The following is an 18,534-nucleotide window of genomic DNA, read 5'->3' as shown; positions in this document are numbered from 1 at the left end:
ATGGCGCTCTGTCCCTTTGGTGACTTGCCCTGTGCCCATATGGCACATTATGCCCACATGTGGGGTATTTTCGTACTCAGGGGACACTACCCTACACGTTTTGTGTTCATTTTCTTTTTTAACCCCTTGTGGAAATGGAAAAAAATCAAGGCTAGACCAACATTTAGTGTAATTTTTGTAAAATTTTTACTCTGAATTATTAATCTTGTCATGTTTTTTCATTTTCACAAGGGGTTAAAAGATAAAAAAAAACATTTAATGTGTAGAGCAATTTCCCCTGAGTACGGAAATACCCCACATGTGGACATAAAGCGCCATGCGGGTGCAGGGTAAGCCTCCGAAGGGAAGAAGCGCCATTTGGTTTTTGAAGGCTGGATTTGGATGGAATGGATTTCGAGGGGCCATGTTGCATTCAAAAGGCCCCTGTGTTGCCAAGACAGTTGAAACCCCCCACAAGTGACCCCATTATGGAAACTGCACCCCTCAAGGAATGTAACAAGGGGTGTAGTGAGCATATGGACCCCACTGGTGACGGACACAAATGTGGAACAATGTGGCGTGAAAATGAAATATTACATTTTTTACACTATAATGTTGGTTTAGCCTTGAATATATCATTTTCACAAGGGGTTAAAAGAGGAGAAAAAAAACAAAATGTGTAGCGCAATTTCCCCCGAGTCCGTAAATACCCCACATGTGGACATAAAGCACCATGCGGGTGCAGGGTAAGCCTCCGAAGGGAAGGAGCACCATTTCGTTTTTGAAGGCTGGATTTGGATGGAATGGATTTTGAGGGGCCATGTTGCATTCAAAAGGCCTCTGTGTTGCCAAGACAGTTGAAACCCCCCACAAGTGACCCCATTATGGAAACTACACCCCTCAAGGAATGTAACAAGGGGTGTAGTGAGCATATGGACCCCACTGGTGACGGGCACAAATGTGGAACAATGTGGCGTGAAAATGAAATATTACATTTTTTACACTATAATGTTGGTTTAGCCTTGAATTTATCATTTTCACAAGGGGTTAAAAGAGAAAAAAACACACAATATGTGTAGAGCAATTTCCCCCGAGTCCGTAAATACCCAACATGTGGACATAAAGCACCATGTGGGCGCAGGGCAAGCCTCCGAAGGGAAGGAGCGCCATTTGGATTTTGGAGGTTGGATTTGGCTAGAATGGATGATGAATGCCATGTCGCATTTACAGAGCCCTCGTGCTGCCAAAACACTGGAAACCCCCCACAAGTGACCCCATTCTGGAAACTGCACCCCTCAAGGAATCTAACAGGGGGGGAAAAGAGGATATGGACCCCTTGATGACGGGCACATTTGTGCCATGAAAGTGAAAAAATGAAATTTTTCCCTTTCACGTCACATTGTTCCACATTTGTGCCCGTCACCAGTGGGGTCCATATGCTCACTGCACCCCTTGTTAGATTCCTTGAGGGGTGTAGTTTCCAGAATGGAATCACTTGTGGGGGGTTTCCAGTGTCTTGGCAGCACGAGGGCTCTGTAAATGCGACATGGCCCTTGAAATCCTTTTCAGTGAAATTCAGCTTCCAAAAGCCAATTGGCGCTCCTTCCCTTTGGAGGCTCGTCCTGCGCCCCCTTGGCACTTTATCGCCACATGTGGGGTATTTCTGTACTCGGGAGAAACTGCGCTACACATTTTTTGTCTTTTTTTGCCTCTTATCCCTTTAAGAAAATGAAAAATTGAAGGCTAGAACAACGTTTTAGTGTAAAAAATAAATTTTTCTTTTTTCACGCCATATTGTTCGGAAAATCTGTGAAGCACCTGTGGGGTCCAGATGCTCACCGCACCCCTTGTTACATTCCTTGAGGGGTGTAGTTTTCTGAATGGTGTCCCTTTAGGGGTGTTTTTTAGGTTTTGACACCCCAGAGCCTCTGCCAACCTGAAGTGGTACAGTCAAAAATGACCAAATATAACGGAGGCGTTGAAATTCACTAGGCGCTCCCTTATATCTGAGGCTTGTGGTTGCGTCAAATAGCGCAATAGGGCCACATATGGAGTATTTCTATAAACTGCAGAAACGGGGCAATAATTATTGGGGTGCATTTCTCTGGTAATAGGTTTATAATTATGAAAAATATTGGATTACAATAAAATTTCTGCACAGAAAATTAAAATTTTCAAATTCCTTACACACTTAGCTTTTATTTCTGTGACTCCCCTAAAGGGTTAAAACACTTTCTGGATGTGCTTTTGCAGAGTTTGAGGGGTGCAGTTTCTGAAATGGGGTCCCTAAAAATATCTGATTTTGAAATTTTACTGAAAATTTGGAAATTTGCTGCTAATGTTTTAAGCTCCCTATTGTGTAAAAAAAATGAAAGATCGTTTAATAAATGCCGCCAACATAAAGTAGACATGTTGCTAATGCTATTTAATATATAATTTGTGTGGTATAACCACTTTCTGTATACGCAAAAAAGTTTCAAAGTTGGAAAAATCGACTCCAATTTACCAGAAATGTAAAGTACAATATGTCACGAGAAAACAATCTCAGAATCAGCCGGATAGGTAAAAGCATCCCGAAGGTATTAATGACTAAAGTGACACTGGTCATATTCATAAAATTTGTCTCTGTCATTAAGGCCATTTCAGGCTCTGTCCTTAAGGGGTTAAACTATCCAAGCATCACTGCAGCTACCTCTATTGTATTCAGTACTTTTAAGTATCTCTCAGCATAGATCCAATGAAACACTAAAGTCTGTATTAAGATTTCCTATCTAGTGCCCAAGTGTTCTGTATTTCTAAGAGACTGTACAGTAAAGTACTGGGACTCAGTCATCCTTTCATCAGCACCTACAACTCTCCGCTACACACCTTGGGTCATTTTCCCCTTTCTGTGGGTGGCGGTACCGATAGCGGTAGCGGTCAATTGCCACTCAGGAGTAGAGTACCACACATACATTAGAAATTAAAAAGATGGTAGTTCATTAATACTGATGCAATGTGTGAGAATGTGCCAGATTGATCAACATGGTGCACACCACTTTGTGAATATGTCATAGCCTTAAAGTGAATGTAGCACCTGGACATTTCTTTTATTGATTACAGCCAGATACTGAAATATTTTATCTCTTTTCTAATTGTTTTTTTATTTTATTTCTTGTTTTGTACATTATGAAGGCAGCCATCTTGTCTGTGCTATTTCAACAGCATTTAGAAATATGCTTTACATAAAGACCCATGGGTATAGCCACAATAGAAAAAGAAAATATATTACTGCCTAGGTGTGGTTAAAACACAATGATGCTACACTGTCACTCTGTAAAAATGTTAAAGTGAATGTACCTCTAGAAATTAAAATAAATTTTTTTTTTCATTACCCTATCAGCACCAGCACAGTGATCCACGTTGTGCAGTGCATTTTTCAAAACACTGCCTGGTTTCCGCGCTTGGCGCTGTTTTTGTCTTGAGCACCGGACGACTCTAAGCACTGGAGATGGGCCTAGTACTCCCCATCATAAGAATGTCCTCTGCCCTTGATGACGCAGCCAGGCTCCATTCTAAGCTAGGTGAGCTGGCTGATGTTTGTATGAACTAGTCCAGACTATTTACATGAATGGTAGAGGTTTCTGGGCATGCTGTCTGTCCTGTGCAGAGATCATTCTGAAGAGAAAGGGCACTAAGCTCTCAGCATCAGCTATTGTGAATAAATAAATGTACATACTAGCATCACTGTAATCCTGTGTGTGATAAGAAGAAGGCTGCTGGACAGTGATCTGTACAGAACAGGGCGTCAAAGCTTAGTTTTAGACATAATAGTCAGAATTAAAATATAACAGTAGATAATTTCCTGATGACACTGTGCCTATAAGGCAGTCACATTACACCTGAAAATATTTTATTTTGCATTAAATTTAGAAAGGAGGCTGTGTACAACTGTATGTGCTCAAAAAATAGTAACGAAAGAGCTACAACTATATGGCACCTGGCCCAAGCATCCTAGTATAAATACCCTATTGTGTTAGAACTTGTTGGCAGTTTGACACAGATTTAGAGCCTGCTCACAGCATGTTTGGCTATCCTATAAAAAGATCTATTGTAAGGGTTCCTTCAGTCATATGTAGACAAGTCCATTTGACAAGTTTTCATTAGAAGCTTCTTTTCCACCTTTAAAATAAGATCTGACGATTCCCTTTTTCAGTCCAACACAAGCTTTTGGCTATAGGACAACCACCATATTTCACTTACAACTTTTACCCCCCAAATTGATTTTAAAAACATACAAAATGAATACAACTTAATACAAATCCATAAAGAAAACCTAGGACAAATCCATAAAGAAAACCTAGGACATTTCAGCAGGATACAAAATCATGAGGTGACCCTAACTTTAGTCACTGACATAAGCCGATCATGAAAATTACAAAAAAATTGAAAAGCCTTACAGTACACTGTCTAATATCACAATTAAATAAAGAAACTGTACAACAAAAACAGAAGAATGCAAGAAAGGGAAAGATATCAAGAAACCATTTAGCATACTATTACCCTGTTCAATATCTTTAAGCACTCCAGGAGAAAAAACTTTGTATTTATATAACTTAACCAATGTAAAGTTACTGAGCATCCAAAACGGACCCAAACAGGTCACAACGTCATGAAGCGCGTCTGTATACAGTAGTCTTAAGTGGTTCCTATGACTCAGTAGTAGTATTTGTCTAGAGATTTAACAGTGCAGACATCTGGAATGAGGCCAGATTCACCCCCTCAAGCTCCAGCCATCCATCTGAGATCATTTAGTTGCTATGAAATAGGCATCCAGTGTGGCTATGCAACCAAATTCTCAATCTTCATCAGTAATACAGCTTCAGACTCTGTAAAAGCAAGAAAGAACAGATGGAGTTAAGTTCAGTCTAAGTAAAACTGGCTTATATGCTGGATACACAGGTAAAAGACTAGATTACAATGGATTCCTATGTAGACTAGGGCTACTGTATAGGATGGAAAAGCTACCAGCCAGGACGTGTGCGAGTATACTTAAATCAGATTAAAACCCCCAAGACTTCTGAAGATGTCCAGAAGTATCTGGCAAGAGATGTACATCATTTAAGGAGGTTTGCGTGTTAACAGCCACTTCCAGCTTGCCTTCATTCCATAGCGCACACTGGTGCCATTCCCCAGTCCATATCCATAGATATCCATATATCTACATGGTCCAATTCTAATAAGTGTAGGTGCTTATGTAAGTGGACAAGGACAGCATGACCAGCTATGATAGAAAGGAGTCAGAATACACAGTGTATCACAAAGATATACAGATGTTGACCAATCTGTGAAAAACTGCATCTAAAAATTGTGGAATAAATTGTAGAAGAATATTCCTGACTGAAGAATCACAAAGACTTTGAATATCCCTCCATCCAGAGTACATCCCAAAAGATCTAAAGAATTTAAAGGAATCAATGTGTGCAAGGGACAAGGCCAACAGCCAATACTGGATAAGGGCTAGGGCAGTTATGGTCCTTTTACACCAAGCTTTGGCTGTCCCAGGCATGATGGGAATTGTAGTTTTGCAACAGCTGGAGGGCCGCGAGTTTGAGACCCCTGCTCTAGATAGTAGCTGGTGGTTATAAGTAGAGATTGGCTGTACAGCATAGATTCCTGATTCTGGTGTCGCAAAGATTTGCCTACCACCACAGTGAATAAATCCAGTCGATTCAGATGCTTATAACTAGAGCTGAGAAAATTTACAGTGGGAACAAAGCGGAGTAGAGCAGACTTCAAAGCCCACAGCCTGATGGGCAGAATGCAGATAGGAACCCCAGTGCAACTATATCCCCTCTGTGATGCGGCTCCATTGATTTTAATGGAGCCAAGTCACAGAGGGGAGGGGATATAGTCACACTGGGGGGAGGGGCACTGGCCCCCACCCCCAGTGCATAGCAAAAGAATGGTGCCGAGTAAGGGCACTCTGCAGAGAGAGAAAAAAAAGCATGGGATTTTCTCTTTTTTTAATACTAACAAGTTATTATGAATGCACAAAAAGTAGTGAATAATGACAATTAGTTAAGTGTAAATGGGCTTTTAATAGGGAGTATTCAGATCCAGCATCTAGTATTTATCATATGCCAAAGATACATATGTTATACCTTCTTCTTCTCTTTTTGCATAACAGGCTCTAAATAAAAGCAAAAATAAATAAATTAACAAAACCAGATAAATACAACAGGACCATAATAAATATCAGTGAAATACCAAGGTCTCACACACACACACACACACACACACACTTTTTAGTGTTCTGTGCATCTTTGCAAAATTTCTCCAAAACAGTACTGTGCTCCAGAGAATGTTGTGTCGTGGTATGCCCCCGGTGTGGTGTTATATCAGTGGATCGGCCGGTCACTTGCTAGGTGGTCAGGCTTGACTCCACGCCGGAGGCGGTTGGCCGAGATACAGCCAGACCTTGTAATGTTATCTCTTGACGCCAGTGCGGCACACAGGTGTGAGAGCACGCCTGCCTTTATTTTTGAAGGACGGTTGTACCCTTTTCCCCTGTGGTCAGTGTCTTGCTGGGTTGCTACTGGGTCCCTTGGGTTAGAGTGTTCACGGATGGCCAGAGTGGTGTAGTGACCCTTCCGGACTATCGGAACCACCACCAACAAAAAGGGGAAGTGTCCCAAGGTTGCGGTGTGTGCTGTGACATTAGATAGCGAGAAATCAGTCTTTTTAACGTAAGGTTTACTAGTTGCAAATGTTCAGCAGGTCATACAGAATCAACAGTATGAGGTTTCTCTGGATAAAGCACTTGATAAACACACTTGACAATAGTTCTGAATAAATACTTGATAATACAGCAACCTGATCAGTAGTAGAAGAAGTGCAGTGTAGGATAGTCGTGCCAACTGGATAGTGCGTTGAGTGATACGGAGAAACATAGGAGTAGAGAAGAGAAGGATGCTGTTAGAGCACAGTACCACATGGGTTGGGACTCTGCGGGGATGTTGGTAGAGGAAAGAGGATGTTGGAAGAGGAAAGAGGATGTTGGAAGAGGAAGGAGGAAGAGGAGATGTGCCCTTGTATTGACTGAGTTAGTCTTCACACCACCTTATACCTACTAGACTCGACTGAACCTTCCTAGAGGGCGACACAGGCCCCAGACTTTGTTACCTGGGATGAGCGGAATGCTGAGGGTTCCCTGCTGACATCCGAGCTGCGAGATAGAGCAGGACAGTATCCACGAAAGCAAAAGAGCTAGGAACTGATCTAGATAGAGCAAAGTTGCAGTAAGCCTATGAATTCTGTTCCTTCTCGTAGTCCACGGCGTGGGTTGAGGTTGTCTTGGGCTTGTCCTCTCCTAAGAGGGGTTTAACAGTGCATAGTGCTGTGTAGCCTTACTTGTAATAAGGTTGTTAGAGGTGTACTGTCTTGCGTCTTTCCCATACAGGGTTCTAGCTAAGACTGACTTAAGGGATATGGGGACCTGGCAGAGGGCCAGGGTCTGGATAGGACCACTGTGGAGAGCTATCAAGCTTGCGTCCTTCCTCCACAATGCCCAACACAAAAGCCCTTTTGCTCCTCCTCCACACCCACGTGACCTACTTCCCCAACGTAACTAACGTGCGCTGTTAGTGGATGAAGAGTGCAACAGAAGAAATAAGAGGAGAGGTGATAGGAGAGAAGAAAACAAGAATCCTACTGGTCTACAGATTCAGGTGGCACATAGAGAAACAATAACCCTTTACATCCTTCAGCTGTTCGGCTTCCAAATACACATACAACACAGCGACATTTATTGGCGACCTTTAGTACTACTTTCATCACCACACAAGTACAGACTTTTGCAAAGGGTGTATATAACTAATACCCGTGGTAGGACACCAGAGTTGGACCTGGGAACAAGCAGAAAGACGTGGGCGGTAGAGAGCTTATTACACTGCCCGATCTGAAGGAGCAAGCAAGCGCCGACCTGTCAGGTCAACGCTTACTTGCTCCTCGTTACATGTAGTCATCAGCGCTATTACACATGACAACCGTGAGAGGGGAGGGGCTTCTCGGACGATCTTTAGATCGTTTGGGGAGCCCATAGGAGGTAGTGGTGGTCTGTTGCCGCCACTCCTAATGCACGGAGCGACAGCCAGCAGTCGCTTCTGGCATTGGGATTTTGGTTCCTGTTGTAAATTAGCGATCAGGCGACATCATGCAGGTCAGCTGATTGTTGTTTTAAAGACGAGCTACAACACTAAGTGGTTATCAGCCAAATATGGCTGATAATCACTTTGTGTAATAGGGCCCTTACTCTCCAGCTCACAGCAAATTCTGTCCTGTTTCTCCAGACAGCCTGCTTGACCAGGCTTATTCTATTGATTGGTGGGATCCAAATCAATCAGACTTCTGATGTGTACTTTTGGTATGTTACAGAGACACAAGGTCCAACAACACCAAAAGAGTAAAAGTCCATACGGCAATGTAAAGAGTGGATGCATGCCAGAAAAAGTGACAATCCCAGATGAAGGATTTTAAAGTGGTTATAATTGTAATCCGGCATCCAGGTCTCCAATGGCTGTATCTTCAGGCCTCCTCCAAAATGACTGATGGCCGGATGAGGCAGGGCCTCAAGATACAGCCGGAAGACAGGAGACATGGATGCCTCATCACAAGCAGCGTGGATGATAAGTATACACCGTTGCTTGTGATGTTTAAACTAACAGCACAGATTTATATGCAGTGTCCCAGAACATGCAGACTACTACTCCTATTATGGCCATTTCTCTTGCTGTGTCAATGCCTGTTCTGGTAAGTGTTTGCACTGCAACTGCTGCTGGTTTTCCCCTAGTATTCTCTGGTAATGTGCATTCTCATGTGCAGGGGCGTTGCTAGGGTCCTAAAACATCCGGGGCCCGGGCCCTCTGAGTTTCTCTCCCCCATTTCTCTCCCCCATGCTTTTCTCCCCTTTCTCTCCCCCATGCTTTTCTCCCACTTCTCTCCCCCCATGCTTTTCTCCCCTGTTTATCTCCCCCATGCTTTTCTCCCCTGTTTCTCTCCTCCATGCTTTTCTCCCCTGTTTCTCTCCCCCATGCTTATCTCCCCTGTTTCTCTCCCCCATGCTTTCTCCCCTGTTTCTCTCTCCCCTGTTTCTCTCCCCCATGCTTTCTCCCCTGTTTCTCTCCCCCATGCTTTCTCCCCTGTTTCTCTCCCCCATGCTTTCTCCCCTGTTTCTCTCCCCCATGCTTTCTCCCCTTTCTCTCCTCCATGCTTTTCTCCCCTCTTTCTCTCCCCCATGCTTTTCTCCCCTTTCTCTCCCCCATGCTTTTCTCCCCTTTCTCTCCCCCATGCTTTTCTCCCCTTTCTCTCCTCCATGCTTTTCTCCCCTGTTTCTCTCCCCCATGCTTTTTTCCCCTCTTTCTCTCCCCCATGCTTTTCTCCCCTCTTTCTCTCCTCTGTTTCTCTCCCCATGGTTATCTCTCCTGTTTCTCTCCTCCATTTCTCTCCTCTGTTACTTTCTCCCCTGTTTCTCTCCCCCATGCTTTCTCCCCTGTTTCTCTTCCCCATGCTTTCTCCCCTGTTTCTCTCCCCCATGCTTTCTCCCCTGTTTCTCTCCCCCATGCTTTCTCCCCTGTTTCTCTCCTCCATGCTTTCTCCCCTGTTTCTCTCCCCCATGCTTTCTCCCCTGTTTCTCTTCCCCATGCTTTCTCCCCTGTTTCTCTCCCCCATGCTTTCTCCCCTGTTTCTCTCCTCCATGCTTTCTCCCCTGTTTCTCTTCCCCATGCTTTCTCCCCTGTTTCTCTCCCCCATGCTTTCTCCCCTGTTTCTCTCCCCCATGCTTTTCTCCCCTCTTTCTCTCCCCCATGCTTTTCTCCCCTGTTTCTCTCCCCATGCTTTCTCCCCTGTTTCTCTCCTCCATGCTTTCTCCCCTGTTTCTCTCCCCCATGCTTTCTCCCATGTTTCTCTCCCCATGGTTATCTCTCCTGTTTCTCTCCCCTGTTACTTTCTCCCGTTTCTCTCCCCTGTTTCTCTTCCCCATGCTTTCTCCCCTGTTTCTCTCCCCCATGCTTTCTCCCCTCTTTCTCTCCCCCATGCTTTTCTCCCCTCTTTCTCTCCCCCATGCTTTTCTCCCCTGTTTCTCTCCCCCATGCTTTCTCCCCTGTTTCTCTCCCCCATGCTTTCTCCCCTGTTTCTCTCCCCCATGCTTTCTCCCCTGTTTCTCTCCCCCATGCTTTTATCCCCTCTTTCTCCCCCCCATGCTTTTCTCCCCTGTTTCTCTCCCCCATGCTTTTCTCCCCCATGCTTTTCTCCCCTGTTTCTCTCCCCCATGCTTTTCTCTCCTCTTTCTCTCCCCCATGCTTTTCTCCCCTCTTTCTCTCCCCCATGCTTTTCTCCCCTCTTTCTCTCCCCCATGCTTTTCTCCCGTTTCTCTCCCCCATGTCTCTCTCCCCCCTTGCTTCTTTCCCCCTGTGCTTCTCGCCCCTTTCTCTCCCCCCGTGCCTGCTCACCTCCTTCTAGATCGCGGCTGCTGCTGTCCGCCTCACCTACCGTAGCGGCCGGAGGTGCTCCTACAACTCAATCAGCTCAGAGCGGGAGCGTGGGGCCGCTGCGGTGGGCCGTGGCGCACGCATTGATTGGATACGTGCACCACGGCCCACCACAGCGGCCCCACACTCCCGGTCTCCGCTGATTGGATGGAGGAGCGTGTCCGGGTGCTGCGGGCGGCCAGTAGGTGAGGAGGAGGAGAGCAGCAGCGGCAATCTGCGAGCCGGATGCGGCCACCAAAAGAGCCACATCTGGCTCGCAAGAGCGGGGCAGAAGAGATCCGGGGCAGCAGGCATTTTATTCGGGGCATGAGCCCCGAATAAAACTGCCTAGCGACGCCACTGCTCATGTGTATTCTCATGTATTCCTGTGTATTATTGCATTGTACAGTGGTATGCAAGGCTGTTGATCACGTGACCGTGCCAGTGCCCTGTAACCATGGTTCCTCCAATGGCCGACTAGCTCTGGCCAGGAGAAACCATGTGACCTCCCACTTCCTTCTAACAAGTTAGTCTTCCCCCTGCTTCCAAGCAAGGAGGATGTGTGTCGTCCCTCTCCTGCCTCAGAGGAGTTGGGCTTCTTCTCTGCAGCTCCCACTTCACCACTACAAGTGTGGATCGAGTGCTCTGCTATATTCAAGTCTTCGGCTGTATCTGCCTGCTCAAGTGTCCGGAGTCTTCTCTCTCATCTGGGTGTCATTCCGTTATCTCTCCTCATCGCTGCAAGGATTCACAGCAAGTATTATTCTCAAGCTAATCCACCCAGCAACGCTATTTCTCTCATACTCCTACTCCCATCATCCGGCACGTATTCTCACAGCCTATGCAGCACCACTCCTGCTTTATTTGTCAAAGCCTGCTATATACCCGGTTGCATCCGGACAGAACTGTTGCTACTAGTTACCTCATCTATAATAAAACCGCTGTTACTGAACCCTGGCATTGGTGTCCACTAACTGGTGCCCTGACTAAGTGCAGCGAGGAATCGCATGCCCATCATCACCTGCAGATTCCACAGACCGGCCCTACAGCTGTGCTACCCTCAGGCCTATACCGTGACAAGTATAACCCCTGCAGCTGCCCCGGTCATTGCCCGCTCATAACACCAGCACTGCCGAAGTGGCCCCCAGGGGCCAGGGCATCGCATATACACGTCTGTGCTGTCCATTTTCCGGGCTGCCCATTTTCCGGGCTGCACGGACGATAGAAGGATCACTGTGTATGTGGGGAGAGGGGGGAAAGTATTTCATGTCACCTTAAAACCAACACAGTTGCATCCTCTTACATACAGTATCTAAATCAACTTTGCCTTGGGGTAAAATACCTTTACAGAAAACTTACAGAAAAATGTATATAAAATCTATTAGGGAGATTTATCAAACATGGTGTAAAGTGAAACTGGCTCAATTGCCCCTAGCAACCAGATTCCACCCTTCATTTTTCAGATTGGTTGCTAGGGGCAACTGAGCCAGCTTCACTTTATACCATTTTTGATAAATCTCCCCCAATGTGTATACACAAACACTCACCCCTCACCGCTGTCCCCACAGTACTTACCTCTGCACAAGAAACGCCCAAATTATGTGAATAAGAGCTACGACATCTGCTACTATCCAGATGATTAAATAGTTGTCAGGATCCTAGAAAGACATGGGTGGGTTACTCCTATAGTAATTCAAATTTTAGGTAGCTCACAAAGATAGTGTTAAAGAGGACTTTCCAGGCCCGACAATGTTCTCCTGACCACTGTTGTGTCGGGAGAACAGAGGAAATGACATTTGTGCACCATGTCCCAACTGTATTTTACAGTCTCAATAACCATTGTGACTGGACTGACAACTTGGGTGCCAGAAAGTTTATATTTGTAATGTACTTCTATTTAAAAACTTGTATTTTTTTCAGTCTAACACAATGCTCTCTGCTGCCACGTTTGCATTATCTAACACTAACATAAGCAATTTGCAACGGCCGTGATTAATTGATAATTTACTGCAGACAATGCAATTGTGGTGCAGACAACGGAATCCCGGCCGGAGTGTATACACATAGGGAGAGATTTATCAAACATGGTGCCCCTAGCAAACAGATTCCACCTCTCATTTTCCTAAGAGCCTGTGAGGAATGAAAAGTGGAATCTGATTGGTTGCTAGGGGCAACAGAGCCAGTTTCACTTTACACCATTTTTGATAAATCTCCCCTCTAGTATACACTCTGGCCGTGATGGCAAGCGGCCACAACGAAAACTGACATGTCCTGACAGTGCACGCAATGGAGTGCGACTCCAGCCGCACTTTCCATTGTGTGCAATGTTGAATTGGGATGTGGCTGCAGTACCGGCCAAGATAAACTTCACTGACAACAGCCATTCTGACACGGTTCTGGTCACAAAACGGCCGGTGTCATACTTTGTGTGAACCCAGCCCCAAGGTGGATTTCAAGCTGCACATTTTTCAGTTAAATCAGCTGCAATACTGATCTATTAAAATCTATGGCACTTCAGTTGTGCAGCGGATTTTCACGCAAGAATATTTAGTGCTGCCAGCGCCTTGTAAAAGTTAACTATTTAGCTGCTGTGAGATTAACAGGCTGTAGAGGGACAGTGCACCCAGTCTGATGCCAGTAGGAAAGAAACAGCAGAGGGGATAGATATGCTGTTCTCTCATATGGTTTTGTTAATACATTTACTCACCAGCAGCCATATTGGTTGCTTGAGATCCTTGAAAAGATGACATGCATTAGTGGTAACAGAAGTGGCTCCAGCACACCAAACATGGGAGAACAACCAGGGTTTGTTAACCACGAATAGATTCACTGAAATATTATCCTGACGGTATGACCTTGGAGAGAAGAGAAGGGGACCTTATATGTTAAAACTAGCAAGTAATTTTACAGGCTCAATATACCTAAAGGGTATAAACCCACACACCGTATACACAGCGTATTTACTGCTGCGATACGCAGCGAATACGCAGCAAAAACGCAACAAATACGCAACAAAAACGCAGCAGATTAGATCTAAATAACTGAACTCAGCATTAAATCTTCACCATCAAACTGCTGCGTATTTGCTGCGTATTTGTTGCGTATTTGCTGCGTATACGGTGTGTGGGTTTGTACCCAAATAAGCATCTGATTTCCTGAGCACTTTACTGTTTCTTACCGGATGTCACTCACACTTATATTTGTATATGATAGATTTACAGCATCCAAAGTCTCATTTTTCTCCCTTTTTCTACCATAAATCTGTTTGAAACCCGGCGCCATCTTCATAACTTCCTCCCGGTCATCATCTGGCAGCCAGAGTATCTAAAACATGCAGTTGAGAAGACAATTTTACATAAACCAAATCTGGGCAATTTAATCAACGTTGGAGACTTACATGCTTTATGTAATTTACATACAGAGAAAACTCATTATTCCCAAGGCACTCCACAACACAGAAAACATCTCACCAGATCTTGGCGGGTGGAAACGTTCAGGATTGTATTAACAGTAACATTAACAAAGGTCTTGTAATATGGGTGACCTTCAGGTGGCGGGCGCAGGTCAAATATCATAGAGATGTTACGCTCCTGACATGCAATTGAAACTTCTTCTAGAGAAGGAATTTTTTGCTGCAAAACCTCTTCACGTTCAGTTTTCGTCAGTGACCCCTCTGCTCCAAAAGGGTTCCTCTAAATACACACACAAACAAAAACAAACAAAAAAAACAAAACCATAGTAAGAAAAAAATCATGCATATATATTAAAAATAAAAAAAAATTCAATTTTAAAGATTTTTATTATTTTAAACCAAACAAAGAACATCACAATATTCCATGGGACACAGCCCATTTCTAAAATCCTACCAATACAAAATACAGTAATAATCCCATCACCAACCCACCCATCCCAACGCTCAGTTTAAAGAAGACGGAGAAAAATAAATAAATAAAAAAATTAAAAAAAAAAAAGTTGTTACCTGCAGAAACCATTCACCAGCATTGAGCATCTGGAGTTCAGGCCATGTAAAATCTGTGGCGTTTTGACGTGAACGTAAAGGAAAAACTTGGCTCACATTGGTTGTTCTCTGTAGAGTTTCATCATGCATTAGGAAAGGGATTCCATCCCAACTGGTTGGAAAAAGAAAAGACAATTGGTATCTGCAGCACTGGTGCGGGTGTAGTGGGTGTAGAAAACAAAACCCTCCTACCTCACCATGACATCAGTCTCAAACACCTTAGCTCCAGAATTTACCATTTTGTTAAAAGACATCATTGTATTTTCTGGGGCCAGCTGGAAAAGAAAACCCAGTTATTGACCCCAGTAACCACTACAGTTATACAAGAATTTTGGACTAAACTAACCAAACTGTACCATTGGGGCGCCCCGATGACCTAGGATCCTTGGTTTTAGGGGAAGGTCTGATGCCTTCATGATACACGGTGAGGAAATGAGGAGAGGACTTACAAACAGAGCCGCAACAAGGATGATGTACACCATTGGAAGAAGACATTTTAAAACTGCAAGGAAAATAAAGATTATACTCACTAATATATACATACACAAACTGTATACTGCAGGTAGACCCCCCTCCCGTCCCAAAGTCTGAAGCTAAAACTTGTCAATATGTAAATGGTGAATTATTATAGAGCCAATTACTTACCTTTATTCTTAGTTTCCCAAAAATAAGCAGCAAGTACCCAGGCCAGTGCAGACACGCCTATGACTGCACCAATGTGTAGAAAGGGACTAGTTGCCTAAAATGAATAAAAATAAATATTTTAAGACACAAACTCCAAGCATGGATCCTGCAAGGTGACACCTTGAGTTCATCATATACATATAATAGCATTAGCATTAATGTTATAGGGCATGATGGAATTAAAGATACATACATTTAAGATGTATAGAAAGTGGAAATTGCTCCTCGAGTTGGTCAAACATTATTATATATCTTCTATTACCACATTGGCTAAAGTTTTAACACCCGGGGCAGCAGATTTACCAGTGTCTAGGAGAGTTTCAGGTGTGGAAAGAAGGAATTGTACCACAATGGAGTATTGGGAGACCACGTATTCCCATCAGTCTGGAATAAAAGGATCTACACAAGTTTTTCAAAACCCTAGGAATCTCTCTAATGCCATCCATAATGGCTATGCGTAAACAACCAAGCCAAATATACCAACTGACTGTTGAGGAAATTAATGTTTTGGGAAAAGTCAGTCTTTCCTCCACTTATGTTTTCTAATCATGATCCATTAACCATAGCAATCATGAGTCACCTTAGATACTCTGAAGATCATGTCACTGCTGCAGACAGTGACTGGTGTTATCACTATAGAGGACAGATAGGCATGCAAGATTAATAAGAGGGACTATTGAATACAAGCTGAAGTCTGATCAGAGGAAACCTATACATACTGCCTAATATTTATTTCACTTTATCTACACAGACCAGCATATTTCTATATTCTGATGTAGGAGTTGTACTATTATTTACACAGTGTCTACGGAATAGGCAATATGGCTTTAAAAGGAAACCGGTCAGCCAGGTCAGGCCCCAGCATACATACCGACTCCTGCGCTTCCCGATCCCGCCACTGAGTTATGGCCGTCGGTTCATCTGCATGCTCAAAATGCAGATGAACTGAGATGAAATGGATGACCATAGGAAATCACTGCTCCAGTGATCTCCTATGGCAATTAGACTCATCTGCATATTAAGCGCACAGATGGATCAATGGCCATAACTCCACAGTGGGACCGAGATCGGGAAGCACCGGAGCCGGTATGTATACTGGGCCCTGTCCAGGGGTGGGGTAGGTTTGGAGGACTAACAGGTTTCCTTCAAAATCTTAGGTTTTCAAACTTAGACTTTTTGCCTAAAATATACAAAGACAGTATTCAGTCAAGTATTTTCTTAGTATGTACTGATTATGCACACAAGTGGAAAAGTGTCTAGGAGTTCTTACACCAATTAAATTGCAGAACCTTTATATCTTTTTTTTTTTTTGTTTAGCTCTAGTATCTGTTACAGAGGTAGAAAATCCCCTGTTTGGATCTGTATTTAACAACCTGACCTGTGCCCAATACGATCTCAGATTCCTTAGATCAGTGCTCATTTAGCCTTAATTATCAGGTGGGCAGGGTCACACCAACAATCACTGGATCCTTTGTGCAGCTCATTACTTCTATTTTTTGTTGGTCATATATCACCCCTGTGTGGCCGATTACACATAGCGATTTTTTGCCTTGATTTTTTCCCTTCTAGTTCTAGAAGTGATCTGGAGTAGCCAAGAATGTCTTCCTGATCAGGCTGCTTCATGAGATCGCTGTGCAGCCTGAACCAGGAAGCCACAGCAGCATGGGAGCAATTGGTGAGGCGAGTAGCTGGCTTGTTTATTTTTTACTTATCCAGTAGATGGGGCACACAGGAGGGGGATTATGAGCACACAGGAGGGGAACTACAGGGGGGGGGGGGAATTAGGTCTACATGAGGAGACAGGATGGGGGGGGGATTATTACTACATGAAAAGGGTGAGTTATAATAGTGGGGAGGTGCAGAAGGGATCTCATTAAGAGTCAGGGCAAAAGGAAGATATTTACAGCGTAAAGAAGAGAAGAGGCTAGTTACTGTGTAAGTGTCAGATAGGGGGAACGGTTAATGTTGAGGCACTATGGTTGGCATATTGTATAGGGGTAAGGCGAGTGTTGGTTGAGGAGTCTAAAATGCTTGTCTGATAGATGCCAGGGGAACAAGTCATGGCTAACAAAAGTCTTCATGATGGGCTGGACCGAATGGAGAAGAAAAGAGAAAGTGAACGATTATGATGAGAGAAGACATCTCCTGTAAGTCACTGTATGTAACTGCACCCTGATTGTTATACTGTCACTGTGTGGGGGTAATGCTGGACTTTCTACAGTATTTTTAATTTATTAGCAGTACTGGTATTGTTCAGTCATTAATCAGTGGTAGTGTGTTCAAGATGTGGCGGTATGATTTTTCCCTTGTGTAGTGTAACATTTAGTCACCATGGGGTGGTATTATTTGGTGTTTATTTAATGTTGATATAATGTTGATATCAGTATAGTGGGCTTTGTTCAGGAGCACACACAAAAAAAAAGACAAATTTGGTCAGCTTTTCTAGAACACCATTCACACTAGGCAGGAGCACATTGCTATGGCTGAAGTTGCAAACACACAAAAACACAGAAAAATGCAACAGTTCACCGCAATGGCAAGATACAGACATGAAAATAGTTAAAAGCAGCCCCCCCCCCCCCAACTGCCAAAAAAAAACTTCCATAAAAATAATGAGGCTCTTGGTTACCACTTGAAAATGGTATAAACTGTTCAGGAGTAGTATGATGGTAGTATGTATGGTGATTTTCTGCATGTAAAACTTCCTTAATTCCTTACAGGCTCCAGCCTTGCGGCAGCAAGCACCTGCAATCTTTTCTTCTGCTTGGTTCCGGACCTGCAGCTAAGCTTCTGACCAATGTCACATGATGTCCGGGCCCATGCAGAACAACAAGTATAGTAAGCTGCTTCCGGATCTGGGAGCCTGCACACTGACTGAACTTCCAGTGCAAAGGCAGCTACAGACCGTAGATCCAGCCAGGAGGGTTTTAATGTATATATGTAAGGCCAACATAAGGGGCTATACACTATTTATGCAGTGTCCCAGCACAAAAGGTTTTTTTCTCTTTACATATATCCTATTTAGTATGGTGCTGGAAAGGTTAGTGGCCACTGCAAAGGGTTGTGTTATGTTGCCCCCCAGTGTTCAAGTCTGGTATTACGTCTTGTATTATCCCTATTCTGCTATGTATATTGATTTTCCTATGTTGGTCACATGGTGTGGTGATGCAAACGGCCTAGTATCACGTGACTTCCCCGGCTGCCATAGCAACCCTAAATAGCAGTTGAGCTTTTGGCTGGGGTCAGGGAGTCCTCCCTCTACCTTCAAGAGGAAGGGGTGTTTTTTCTTTGCTGTTCCTCAGGAAAAAGGCCGCTGCTCAGTATTCTTCAGTCCGTTCTCTCCAAAAC

General features: G+C 44.0%; 1 protein-coding gene across 6 annotated transcripts in view; it reads right to left on the bottom strand.

Annotated features, from left to right (window-relative positions):
- Positions 1-4,318: 4,318 nt before the first annotated feature.
- The window catches only part of GDPD2 (glycerophosphodiester phosphodiesterase domain containing 2), a 65,959-nt gene continuing 51,743 nt past the window's right edge, over positions 4,319-18,534 (bottom strand). For 5 of the 6 annotated variants that reach the window (XM_069986724.1, XM_069986718.1, XM_069986721.1 and 2 more), the window contains 10 exons: positions 15,148-15,241; positions 14,859-15,004; positions 14,695-14,777; positions 14,464-14,614; positions 13,955-14,176; positions 13,663-13,808; positions 13,192-13,339; positions 12,060-12,142; positions 6,123-6,151; positions 4,319-4,847 (listed from right to left, as the gene is read on the bottom strand). In XM_069986724.1, coding sequence (XP_069842825.1) covers positions 4,801-4,847; positions 6,123-6,151; positions 12,060-12,142; positions 13,192-13,339; positions 13,663-13,808; positions 13,955-14,176; positions 14,464-14,614; positions 14,695-14,777; positions 14,859-15,004; positions 15,148-15,241 — 1,149 coding nt within the window. In that variant the 3' untranslated portion in view covers positions 4,319-4,800. Of the gene's footprint in view, positions 4,850-6,122; positions 6,152-12,059; positions 12,143-13,191; positions 13,340-13,662; positions 13,809-13,954; positions 14,177-14,463; positions 14,615-14,694; positions 14,778-14,858; positions 15,005-15,147; positions 15,242-18,534 lie in introns of all 6 variants that reach the window. The other variant, XM_069986723.1, reaches the window with a different exon arrangement.

Source organism: Dendropsophus ebraccatus, chromosome 10 (genome assembly GCF_027789765.1).
Source record: "Dendropsophus ebraccatus isolate aDenEbr1 chromosome 10, aDenEbr1.pat, whole genome shotgun sequence".
NCBI lineage: Eukaryota > Metazoa > Chordata > Amphibia > Anura > Hylidae > Dendropsophus > Dendropsophus ebraccatus.
Note: the sequence above shows the minus strand (reverse complement) of the source record. Positions and strands in the feature narration are given on the sequence as shown.